Genomic DNA, 12,735 nt, shown 5'->3' with positions numbered 1-12,735 from the left:
TACTCTACCCCAGGCAGGCTCAGAATCAGGACTCCAGTCATGCTGTCCTATTTCACTGGCGAAACTCTGCCTTCCTTTTTTATTTTTTATACAGTCAGTTCTTGAAAGCTTATCCTCCTTGAAATTTATATCTGTTTCTTGATCTAACAGAATAACTGGATGTCCTAAAACTGCTTGACTTCATGTGACAAGGTTAGAAACACAAATACCCCCTTCCATATTCCACTCTGTTGAAAATGCCCTCAAGGCTCCTGTTTTATGATGAAGTAAAGGAGGAAGAGATATACATGACTAAAAATTATTTAAACTGAACTATGTGACAGGCTTTACACACCATGCTTTACAGGCATTACTTTAATCCTCTCAATAATCCTCTAAATTAGACAGACATTAGGCTTCCCATTTTATAAAAGGATAATTGAAGCCCAGGATACTGAAATCATTTGCCCAGTGCTACGTGCCCAGGCGCGGATGCCCCATTTCCCACTCAGATCTCTTGACATCCAAAGCTCATTCTCCTGTAGTGACTATCAAAGTCTGCAGAAGACCCCTTGTGTGAGGTTTGCTGACATCATATGGCCTTGAACCCTCTCTCCTCATGCCCTAAAAGAGCATTTGGTTCTTTCAGATGGTATTGCTCTTCATACTTGAATATGACTTTATATTCTTCTTTGATAACCTTTCAACAACCATAGGAATAGATAGAAAACATCATTGATTTCATCCTAGAAGCTAAATCTGGCCCTTAGAGTAAATTTTTAAAAAGGCAAAGTCCCTTTTCATGGCTCTTGGGGTGGAAATCTATGAGGAGAAATCAGCATAACCTGGCCCAGATCCCAGGGAAAACAGGCCATTTTCTAACACAGCTACCCAGACAATCAAAACCTGGGTAAAAAGACTCATGCCAAAGCCATAATAATCCTATTAGCTCTCTGCATTTGCATAGTATTTTATAATTGGCTCTTTTGCAAACAATGGTTATCTGATCTTCACCCAGACACTAAAGTTTTATAGATGAGGAAACAGAGACCTTGAGAGGTTAAATTCAGCATTAAATCAGACAGCTTGATCAAAAGGAAATATTTTGTTGACCCAGGTCCTCTCAGAACCAGACATTCTCATTGGCTCATCTTTCAGCGTCCTTTTCCTTTCTTTCCTTGCCTTTGCCTTCCCTTTAATCATTCCACCCAAATGCAGGTCATTCATCACAGGGAAATAGGTGCTGAAGTTGGAAACAATGGCTCTGGGACGACACACTCCCCTGTTTTTCTCAAGGTCACATAGTCCCCCTCTGGGCACCTCTACCTCTCTGGGGCATCGACTCCTTTTTCCTCTCCGCCAACCAGTTGCTCTGTTTGCCCCTCACACTTCAGCTTCCCTGGAGCCTATTTCAGACTTGATGCAATGTAAGAGCCTCTACAGACCTCATGGACTGTAGCCGCCAGGCTCCTCCATCCATGGATTTCCCAGGCAAGAATACTGGAGCAGGTTGCCATTTCCTACTCCAAGGGATCTTCTCAACCCAAGGACTGAACCAGCATCTCTCATGTCTCCTGCATTGGCAGACAGGTTCTTTACCATTAACACCACCTGGGAAGCCCCATATCCCCACTAGGTACTAAACGTGTAGTGTACAGAACAGTATAATGTAGCAGCTCAGAACATGGTCCTTAGAGCCAGGCAGGAAGAGATCTGAATCCCAGCTAAACCCCTTAGCAGATAGGAGCCCTTCAATTTCCACATATATGAAACAGAGATCTTAACACCTATTCTGAGGATTATTCATTTCACAGATATTTATCAAGTATCAACTATATACTAGGACTGTTCTATATGCTGAGGATACAATGATGAACAAGACAAAGCTCCCCTCCACACACACACACACACACACACTCATTCACACACAGACGTTACCAACATTCGTTAAATCAAAGGAAGCCATTACATTAGCAGAGTGATTCGCAAACTTCGAAAATCAAATGGGGAGATGTTTAAACTCCCTTTTCCCTGGTCACACTCCATACCAGTTCCATTAGAATGTATGCTGGTGGCAATTAGTCATCAGAGTGTATTCAAGATCCTCATGTGATTTCACTGTGCAAAGTTTGGAACCCATCACGTTAGCAACAGACACTCCAAGACTTCTGCTTTTGCATCCTCACCTGCATTCTAGCTAAACACCAGCACCTCATTCATTCTAACCAGAGGCTGGGCAATGCCAGGCATAGCTAGCTAGTGGGCATTTAAGTTTGCAATTAAAAAGATATCTTATCAAAAGAACGGGACGTCGTGTGCATTGACTCATTGGTTTAGATCAACTGTGCTTGAGTTTTCTTCTTCACAATTCATGAGGCACTTGTGAATTAGTGCCATGATAGTTATGAAGGTCAACCTGAAACAGCCTCTTCACTCAGTCTCTTGGCTGCTAAACTCTTTCTCAAACATAGGTTTCTCAAAGATTTACAGAGTTTGTAGATATGCGTCATGAACCACTAAATCAGAGATCCCATTCTCTCCAAAGTATCTCTTGTTTATTGAGGAGACTCTCAACCCCAAAGGGGATCTGAGTTTACAGTGTTGAGATTAAAAAGTGGACAATTTCAGAGACTGACACCTTAACTATTCTCACCACTAAAAATGGATCAGGTTTGACCTATTTCCTTCCAGGGAGAAAAAGCTTCAGAGTTATTTAAGAAGAAGCACTGCTACTTTCATGGGAAACAAACGAATAAGCCTTCTGCTGTCCCGAGGAGCCCTTGGGGTTCATGATCCTTATACCACGTGGCCAGCCCAGGCCTTCAATTAACACGGGGCTGTGCCCACTCAAGTAAAAGTAGGCATCATCTCACCGTGCTGTTTTCTATCAGATGACCAAGGGAAAAGACAGATTTTTTTTTCTTTTGTAGTGTAAACCAACCTGCAAAAGGATGGTTGTTTTATGTTGACTTTTCATCAAGTTGTTGATGGATTCAAAGAGCCGTCTCATGGATTCTTCAAACTCCATCTGCTCCTTGCCTTCGTAAAGCCTGAAAGAAGACACATCTGAATCATTTCTCAAACCAACGAGCAATACCTTTGAAAGAATGTGCCAGCTACAAACTTGATTTGAAACTGAGAAAGGTGTGGAGATCTGGACTTACGGGGCGGGGGCTGGTTCAGCAGTGGCTGCTTGCATGATCCTCTCAGGGGGAACCCAGGTCCACAAACACAACAGATACCTTTCAACTAACTTGACATAATAAATCATCCCCCTCCTGCCTTTTATTTAAACCCTGAAGAATCTCAAAGGAATGAAACTCGTCCAAGCTGAAGGGACATTAATAATTTCATCCTTCTTGAAGAATCAGAGGGAGACTTGTTATCACGTTTTCAAAGTATTCTGGAAGCATCAAGGAGAAATATTTTCAAACATGCTGCCCTTCCCCTTAGCCACTGCCCACTTGTGGGATGAACACGGTCATACCTCCTGTACGTCAGGGGATATCATTCTCCCTGCCCTCTCATTTCAGGAGTGCACTGAGGACCTAATTTAAAACTTTTGTTCCTCTGATTATAAAGTTCCTACATTGATATTGTTTTTAAAAAGATGCATTACTTATGAAGTGAGATTCCTCATCAACCCTACTGTAAAATTAGTAATTATTAAGGATGGATCCTATCCCTGGATCAGCAAGATCCCCTGGAGAAGGAAATGGTAATCCACTCCAGCACTGTTGCCTGGAGAATTCCATGGACAAAGAAGCCAGGCAGACTAGAGTCCATAGGCTGGCAAAGACTCAGACGTGACTTAAGCGACTGAGCATGAGCACAAAGGCCAGATACCCTTGCACAGATTCTCAAAGTCTGTCTGATGTACACAGGTGACTTTTTATAGAAACAATCCCCTGGTATAAAATCAGTCCTTAGGCCCCCGGGTTTCAGCACCCTTGTGGACCAACCTTGGCATGTTGTTCAGCCCAAGGCCTCTCCACACAAGCCTTTATCACCAACTGGTGAAAAATCTGCAGCCGAGTCTGTGGCATGCTGGGCAAGACACAGAGCAGGGCGCGCCTGTCCCCCACTCAGATAAAGAGGTGTCCTGTCACAGCCCTCCACAGCCCAGCCCGGGGCTGCCCGCTGCCCGGGAGGCGCCCTGCTCAGATACGCCCGGCACACTCTGCAGGGCTTTGTCCCCTCCCGCAGTCACAGGCTGGGCAGTGCCGCCGCCACCTCGCTCTGTCTCTGCTCCATGCTCGCCCAGCCTCTCACCTGCTTTTCTTCAAGCTCCTGTTCTATTTCCTTTCTCACTCAAAGTGGGTGTGTGTGTTTTTCTTCTTCTGGGTATCATTCGCTCTCTCTGTCAGTCTGTATGTTTATCTTCTTTGCTCTCTCTCCTCTCCGACTTCATCGCTCTTTTTAGCCACTGTCTCTGTCTCCTTCTCTTTTTCCCTAAGTAGCCCCTTCCTAAAGCCTCCTGAAGTAAGAAGCTTAAGGGGAAGCCAAAATGCTTCAATCCAGTACAGGGATCCAGAAATTGCTGCTAACTTTCTAGGTATCTAGTTCAAGGTCATAGCGACAAGGCTGTGAGAGAAACCAGGAGTTCTAAGGCTTCCCTCCTTCGTGCTCCCTCACCCCTCCCCTTCCTCCTCCTCCTCCTCTTCCCTTTTCCCCTCTACTACACCTCTCAGTCCTGAATCACAGAGGCTCTGTCATAGAGAATATGTTTTGCAGTCAGTCAGCCTGGGTTCCAATCTCTAATCTGCCCAGGACTAACTGAAGCCCTTATTAATAACAGCAAACATAACAGCGCATCACTCTGCCTCCAGGCACTGTCTGTGTTACTAAATCACACACCTTCATCCCACACTATGGTAAGTGACCCATCCTTATCCCCACTTTACAGATCAATGACTTCAGCAACATGCGCAAGGGCTCCATACCAGAAGTGCTGGAGCCAGAATTCAGACCTGGCCATTGGCTCCTGGGCCTGGCCACTCCATCACTTTGTCCACCACTGGACTGGATGCCTCACTACTGGTCTTAATTCCTGTAAGCCACAGTTTCTCACCTACGAACGCAGGCTGTACCAGAACTGCGTCCAAGGACTGTGAGGAGACCAGCTCACACATGTGACCTGCTGGGCACATGCTGGGTCCTGGTTAAGTGTCAGCTGCTGTTAGTTGTTGGAATAGGAGTATTGTACAAATAAAGACATGAACTCTCAATAGACTGAATGCTGCCCAAATCCCATCACAGTGGAAAAGATGAGACGGGGTTTGGCAGGAAGGAAGGAACTGTGTGCGTACTAAGTCGCTTCAGTCATTTCAAACTCTTGGTGGCCATATGGGCCATTGCTCACCAGGGTCCTCTGTCCATGGGATTCTCCAGGCAAGAATACTGGAGTGGGTTGCCATGCCCTCCTGCAGGGGATTTTCCCAAGCCAGGGATAGAACCCGGGTCTCTTACATCGCCTGCACTGACAGACGGGTTCTCTACTACTAGCACCACCTGAGAAGCCTGGCAGGAAGGCAGGCAGGGTCCTAACTCACAGCGGGGGTACTTTCCTCCTTATGAGATGGTACTATGAGATTTTCTTTGTGCCTAAAGCTAAGCTAATGGATGGTCCTTCCCCCAAGGCTTTTGCCTTGAAACCCCTTACTCTTTCCTCTAACCACAGCTGCCTGAAAACATTTAATAAATGACACTGTAATTTCTGTTACTGGTCTATGGTGTCTTCCTCCCACATTTAACACCCAGATGTGGCTGTCCGTGGTGAACATATCATTATTTACATCATTATCTACTATATATGGCCTCTCTGTAAGGCACACGTATTTGTATGCTTCTGGGCGCATGTGTGTGCGGGGGATCCCACCAGGTCCTCTTTTTTGGACCATCTGTACTGCCCATAGCAATGGCCTCCAGCAGCTTCCTCCTGCTGGTGGACCCTGCCCACCCCCGTCCCCCCTCCCACAATTGACTAGTCCATGACAGAACTCATCATTTTTAACAGAAAAACACAGAAATGGGCTGTGTTAGGACTCATACCAGGCAGTGCTCAAGGGGGAAAGTTCATGAACTCTCGCTGAAGAGATATTTGAGGGTACTATGATTCCCGGCATCCCTGTGTCTAGTTATTTAACACATTTTGGATTTTATGAGCTGCACAAACTATTCTTCCAATAACTCCCTATTTTACTTAGATTAGCCCTGGCTGGGTTCACTGAAACTCTCTCCGGTCAGAACTCTGCAGGATGAGAGAGGTACCTGCCTGCAGCTCCCTGGGGTTCTAACCCAAGAGCTGCTGGGGAGACCAGCGAGCACTGGGCCCACGCTTCCTGCTGTGCAGATGACGAGACTGAGGGTCTGAGTGGGGCGAAGACTCAGCTTTGCCACCATCTTGTAAATGGTACTGACTAAGGTGGGAAGGCAAACAGACTTTTAGGTTGTAAGACCAAGTCAAGGCCTTCTACTCAGAGTTCAGCTTTGTGGGAAACTTGAGTTTTGTTTCTACCAGCAGGACAGACGTGATCTGCTCAAGGTCACAGGCTGCACCAGTGGCAGGGCTAGACCAGAACTCAGCACTCTTCTCTTTCCACGCTCTGAGACTCTAACAGGACAGCAGAGATGACACAGATCTCACAAGGCCAAGATTGGGGCACCTGCCTCTGTGGGAATTTGGGCTGCTCCCTGCTATCCACCTTACAGGTTAAGCACCTTAATATCACATTCCAGTCAAGTGGAAATACAATCTACAGGTGCCAAAGTTTTATAAAGAATAAGAAACAATCCTGTGGGGAAATGGCTTGCATTTTTTAAAATTTATTTTTGCATGGAGGATCATTGCTTTACAATAGGATCACTTGCTTCTGCCATACAACAACGTGAATCAGCCATAGATATACATATGTTCCTTCCCTCGAACCTCTCCCCCGCCCCCCACCATCCCACCCCTCTAGGTTGTCACAGAGCACCAGGCTGAGCCCCCTGCGTCATACAGAGACTTCCCACTGGCTATCTATTTTACATATGGTAATGTCTACTTTTCAGTGCTATTCTCTCAATTCGCCCAACCCTTTCCTTCCTCCACTGTCCGAAGTCTGTTCTCTATGTCTGTGTCTCTATTCCTGCCCTGCAAAGAGGTTCATCAGTACCATTTTTCTAGATTCCATATATATGCATTAATATATAAAATTCATTTTTCTCTTTCTGACTTACTTCACTCTATATAACAGACTCTAGGTTCATTTACCTCACTAGAACTGACTCAAATGTATTCCTTTTTATGGTTGAGTAATATTCCATTGTATATATGTACCACACTTCTTTATCCATTCATCTGTTGATGGACATCTAGGTTGCTTCCATGTCCTAGCTATTGTGAATAGTGCTGCAATGAACATTTGGGTGGGAGTAAAACCTAAACAGACATTCCTCCAAAGAAGTCATGCAGATGTCCAACAAACACAGGAAAAGATATTCAATATCACTCATTATTAGAGAAATGCAAATCAAAACTACAATGAGGTACTACCCCACACCGGTCAGAAAGGCCATCATCAAGAAATCTACAAACAGTAGAGAGGGTGTAGAGAAAATGGAACCCTCTTGCACTGTTGGTGGGAATCTAAATTGATACAGCCACCATGGAGAACAGTACGGAGGTTCCTTTAAAAAACTAGGAGTAAAACTACCACAAGGCCCAGCAGCCCCGCTTCTGGGCACACACCCTGAGGAGACCATAAACATTTGGCTTGTGTCGCACAGGGGCTACACCATCGAGCCAAACCGTCGCAGTCTTATCAGTCCTGTCTGTCTGTGTGTGTGTGTGAACTTTTAAGCCTGGGCTTTTATTTGGTGGGAATGGGAAGAACAGGTGAAGAAAATGACTACAGTTGGGAAGAAGAAAGGAAGTAAAAAACTAGTAAAGAACTTTGCTGCCTAGCTAGACTCCTCCATAGACTGGCCGTGTAGCCTCAGACAAATTATATCTCTGAAACTTAACCTTTCTTGTTGATAAAACAGAGACATGATGCCCATTCAAAGGGTTATTTTGAGGTGAAAAAAAGTGAGATGATGTCTCTCAAGTGCTTAGTATTGTAACTGGCACTTAATAAATGTTAAGTAAATATCAATAATTCCTGGTGTTGATTTCTGAGCACAGAAGTGATCATATTGGCAAGCTCTCTGATCTGAGTGCACATAAACAAACAGTATTTCTTAGAAAGAGTAAGGAAAAATGCATAAAGGTTTTAGATTATAGGGAAGAAATTAAACTGATGGGGATGCAGGGGCAGGGCACATTCAGGACTGTGGCTCCCCTCCTGAGAAACGTGAAGAGAAAAGAAAAATAATGCCTCATCTGTCTGCAAGGTTTGAATGTAGCCTTGCAGTCAAGGGCACAGCAGATGTAGTTTCAAGGTCCTTCTTTAGCATTTGTTCTCTGTATATAGCTTCAGGAGGGAAACATTTTTTCTGGCTTCAGAACACCTAGAAACCAGTGGATTCTGCCAGGGAACAAATTATTGAAGGGCCCGAAGGCCCTGACCACAAGAAAAACTGGAACAACCTGCGAGGCGCTGTTCTGGGGCAAGCGAGTCGGATCACAGAGGCACTCCGCTCCCAGGGCTTAGACAAATACAGCGACGCCTGACTGGCATGTGATTCATTAAGGAGACGCCGTGCACAGCTGAGTGCTCACCACACGCAAACAGGGCCCCACAGGGTGCGCACAGCGCTCCGCACCTCCTCCTCCATGCAGGCACACAGCCTCAGCCGAGAATGGGGGTGCCAACCTCAGGCCAGCAGCCCAGGGAAGTAGGGTTGAACCAAGGCAACCTCAGCCTGCAGAAAGCCAGGAGGAAGATTCAACTTGGAATCCAGGGTGCAGGGTTTCCTGGGCCCTGGCCCCTTTTCATTTCTATACCTTGTACCTCAGCCACTTCCCGCTCATCTAAGCCACATTCCCTGGCATCCTCCTGACTTCCTACACACCTCTGGGAAGCAATATAGACACTTAAGTAAGACTGCATACTTTCAACCCCTGCTCTGCCACTTACCAAGTGGGCGATCTTGGCTAAACTTCTTCATTTCTAGAAGGTTCAGTGTTCTCATTAGTAAAATGATACTAGCCCCACACAGTTGCCCTACCTTAAAATAAAACATGTAAAGCAATTAACAGAGTGCCTAGTACACCGTTAACAATAAATACTAGCTATTGTTATGTAGTACCACCGTTTTCTTCTGGAACCACTCCTTTTTGCTACCTAAAGCCATAGGAGGAAGAAACCAGAAACTTTATAAAAGCAACTGCTGATGTTTGAGCCCCTACTATGTGCCAGGCACTGCGATGGAGATAAACAGAGTAAGACTCAGTCTCCATCCCTAAGAAGGCATGAGGCCAACCAATAGGTAAATAATGCACTGCTGTACAGTGAGAACAACTGAACAATGAAAGTTTAGTATTACTCCTGAGTGACTCCTAAGGGCAGGCACTGAGCTCATTTTTTCACGTGGATTCGCTACTTTGACAGAGGTTATTATTATCCACATCTTACCCAGGAGAACCAGATTAATTAGAAAGTTTTTAAAATGAAAACTTTATTTTAAATGTCTCTATGATCTCACATGAAACTGAGCAAAATTACTCAAATGAGTAAAATTACTTAACCAATGAGGTTTAACACTACACCATACAAATCAAGACACTTGTGTGACCCCCGTGATGCTAGACGCATGAGGAATACTGTAGAAGGGAGGCCACTAACGCAGTGAATTTCCCTAGATGAATGGTATGCACTGCAACAGCATTTAATGCAGACTGCCATGGTGAGCGAGGTTTCCTTGTTCAAATACGTCATTCTTTATCATCACTACGTGCCAGTGTTCTCCACTGGAATATAAGACCCAAGTAGGCAGAGATAAAGGCTAAGTTTGTCATCACATCCCCATGACTAGCAATAGGTTTGAAACATCAAACATGAGTTTTAAACAAATGCATCAGCAAATGATAAAATTATTAAATGAATAAAACTTAGCACATTCAATGTAGCTATACAGAAATGTCATATGAATCCAGGTTATAGCAGTTCAGCTGATTCTAACGGTACCTAAACAACATCTTAAGGATGGTATTAACAGTCAACTTCTGCTACACTACCTTTATTATTATTACTTTTATCACTAAGACAAATAATGCTGACAATAGCTACCATTTATTAAGCATTCACTATGCACCAGGCACTCTACTAACTCAGCTAGTAAACGGCAGAGTCAGAATTTGAGCCCGAGTGTCTGGATCCAAATTTCACCCCTTTAACCACTAGGCACTGGGCTTCCCAGGTGACGCTGGTGGTAAAGAATCTGCCTGCCAATGCAGGAGACACAGTAGATGCAGGTTGGGAAGATCCCTTGGAGAAGGAAATGGCAATCCACCCCAGTATTCTTGCCTGGAAAATCCCATGCACAGAGGAACCTGTTGGGCTACAGTCCACTGGGTCGCAAAGAGTTGGACACAACTGAGCACAGAGACCACACAACCTCTAGGTAACACTGCCTCCAGGAACAGAGCCAAGTAAGAGCAGGTTTCCGGGAACCGGAATAAGTCACAGTAGACAGGATAGCATCATTCACCCCTAGGATGAGTTCTGGGACTGTCTAGGGAAGTTAGATGGTTCTAACCTTTTTCTGTTCAAGCCCTAAATCCAAGCTTACCTAACTGATGCCCCTACCAGAGCCAATAATTCAGTCTATTGCAGGGGGTGTAAATTAGTGACTCTACAAAAACAACCATTAAGCCATTCATACTTTCAGAAGAGTAATTACTCTGAAAAATTCACAGCCCTCTAGGACCAGAAGCTACCTACCTCTCTGTCTCTGTCTCTTGTCTCTCTCTCTCCACTCCCCCACAATTTGGGATAAAGAAAAACTGCAGCCAAACCAGCGGCTAAGTCTATCTAAAAATCATCCTTGCATTTATTGATCGTACTTATAGAAAGAAACGCTTCAGTGCACTCAGCAGTCACACTTAAATCAAAGCAACAGAGCTGAAAAGGGATCATGAAGAGATGCTCCTCTCTCCTATCCTGCTGTTCCCCACATGGCCATCACCACCATCACCACCCCTTCTCTTACCACCGAGGTCTATGGATCTGAACTGAATCATAAACTGCAGATTAAGACATGGAATTTTTGTGTGATGAGCCTGGAGTGAGTTGTCCAGCTCAACACTGACCAGAGAAAATTTTGTTCTAAGCATACCAAAAGTTGAAATGTAAGGAGTTGTTCTCAGAAGAGAAAGAAAAAAGCTGTGTTAGAAAGGAACTCTATAAGGAAAGGCTAGGATAACTCTAAAGGAAGGGCCAGGAGAAGGGCTAGGGTTTAACACAAAGCAGCCAGTGGGAACTGTCAAGCAGCTCTGGTGGCAGAGTATTCCATGCGGACTTGACTGAATTGAATGTAACCAGCTGTCCGTAGGCTGGGCTCAGACTTGTTCCTGGTGCCAATCCTTTTGTCCTGGACAAAATTCTTTCTACTTGAGCTGTTACTTCTCCAGAATCTGACATTTGAGAAGGGATTGCCCCTTAAGGCAAACTGCAAAGAAGTTTCCCTAAACAGGCTTCTTCCTGTAAATCACCCCAGGGGAAGAATGATTTGTAGATAAGTGGGGGAAAAAAAAACAAGCTCAACATGTGGGGATCCTGTTTTGAAAAATGTCTAGAATGAATGCACACAAATTAATGCAATCACTGAAGAAAAACTGCCTCAGGTATAAGGTTTAAGCATAAACAGCCTAAATTTAAAAAAAAAAATAGAAGTCAACAATATGGAAGAAATGAAAGAAAAACAATCCATCTAAAACATTCACTTTACTTTTAAAATATGGCAACCCTGTGTAATAAATTAATAGTAAGTAGGTAATAAAGTGCAGGCAAAAGCCTTGAAAAGAACTCTAAGCTATGAATAGAGTGTGATGTGTGCCCTGTGTCATCTTTCATTCTACTGAGAGGCGCTGCAGCCTTTACATAATTTGGCAGAAAGAACTAAGATGCCTAAGTCTGCACTTAGGTAAATTTCTCCATTAGCATGGAAAATGGTGTTCAGGGTCTCTTCCCTCAAAATAATTAGAAATTGAGTGTTCCCAAAACAATGTTCCTAAGGATAGAAATAAACACACAGACACAATTTTCCATGGTTTCAAGACATACAGAGAAAAATATTCATTACATCATTTACTTGAAAGAGAAGCTAATACTCAGCAAAGTTCTTCCAGCTCTTTCTCTCAGGCCAAGTTGATTTGAAAAGTTTTGGTACTAAAAAGAAATTAGGTCTTGACTGCTTCTCTTACCGTATCTTTCTTTAGTTTCTTAATGACCCGGGAAGTGTTCCTTGAAAAAGATACCTTTTTTCAAAATTTGATTCAAATGTAGTTGAGTTACAATATTATGTTAGATGTACAACATAATGATTCAGTATTTTTTGCAGATTATACTCCATTAGAGATTATTACAAGACAATGGGTATAATTCCCTGTGCTATGCAGTATAACCTTTCTGCGTATCTGTTTTATATGTAATGGTTGTGTCTGTTGATGCCATATCCCTGACTTGTCCTTCCCGCGCCTCCTTCTCCCTTAGGTGACCATGCGATTGTTTTCTATGTCTGTGAATCTGTCTTGCAGATATATTCACTTGTATTATTTTTTATACTCTACATATAAGTGATAACATATAGTATTTGTCTTTCTCTGAATTA

General features: G+C 43.9%; 1 protein-coding gene across 1 annotated transcript in view; it reads right to left on the bottom strand.

Moving 5' to 3' along the window:
• The window catches only part of DOCK2 (dedicator of cytokinesis 2), a 468,222-nt gene that overhangs the window by 355,678 nt on the left and 99,809 nt on the right, over nucleotides 1-12,735 (bottom strand). The window contains 1 exon segment of the mRNA XM_043488772.1: nucleotides 2,921-3,029. Coding sequence (XP_043344707.1) covers nucleotides 2,921-3,029 — 109 coding nt within the window.

Source organism: Cervus canadensis, chromosome 16, assembly GCF_019320065.1.
Source record: "Cervus canadensis isolate Bull #8, Minnesota chromosome 16, ASM1932006v1, whole genome shotgun sequence".
NCBI lineage: Eukaryota > Metazoa > Chordata > Mammalia > Artiodactyla > Cervidae > Cervus > Cervus canadensis.
Note: the sequence above shows the minus strand (reverse complement) of the source record. Positions and strands in the feature narration are given on the sequence as shown.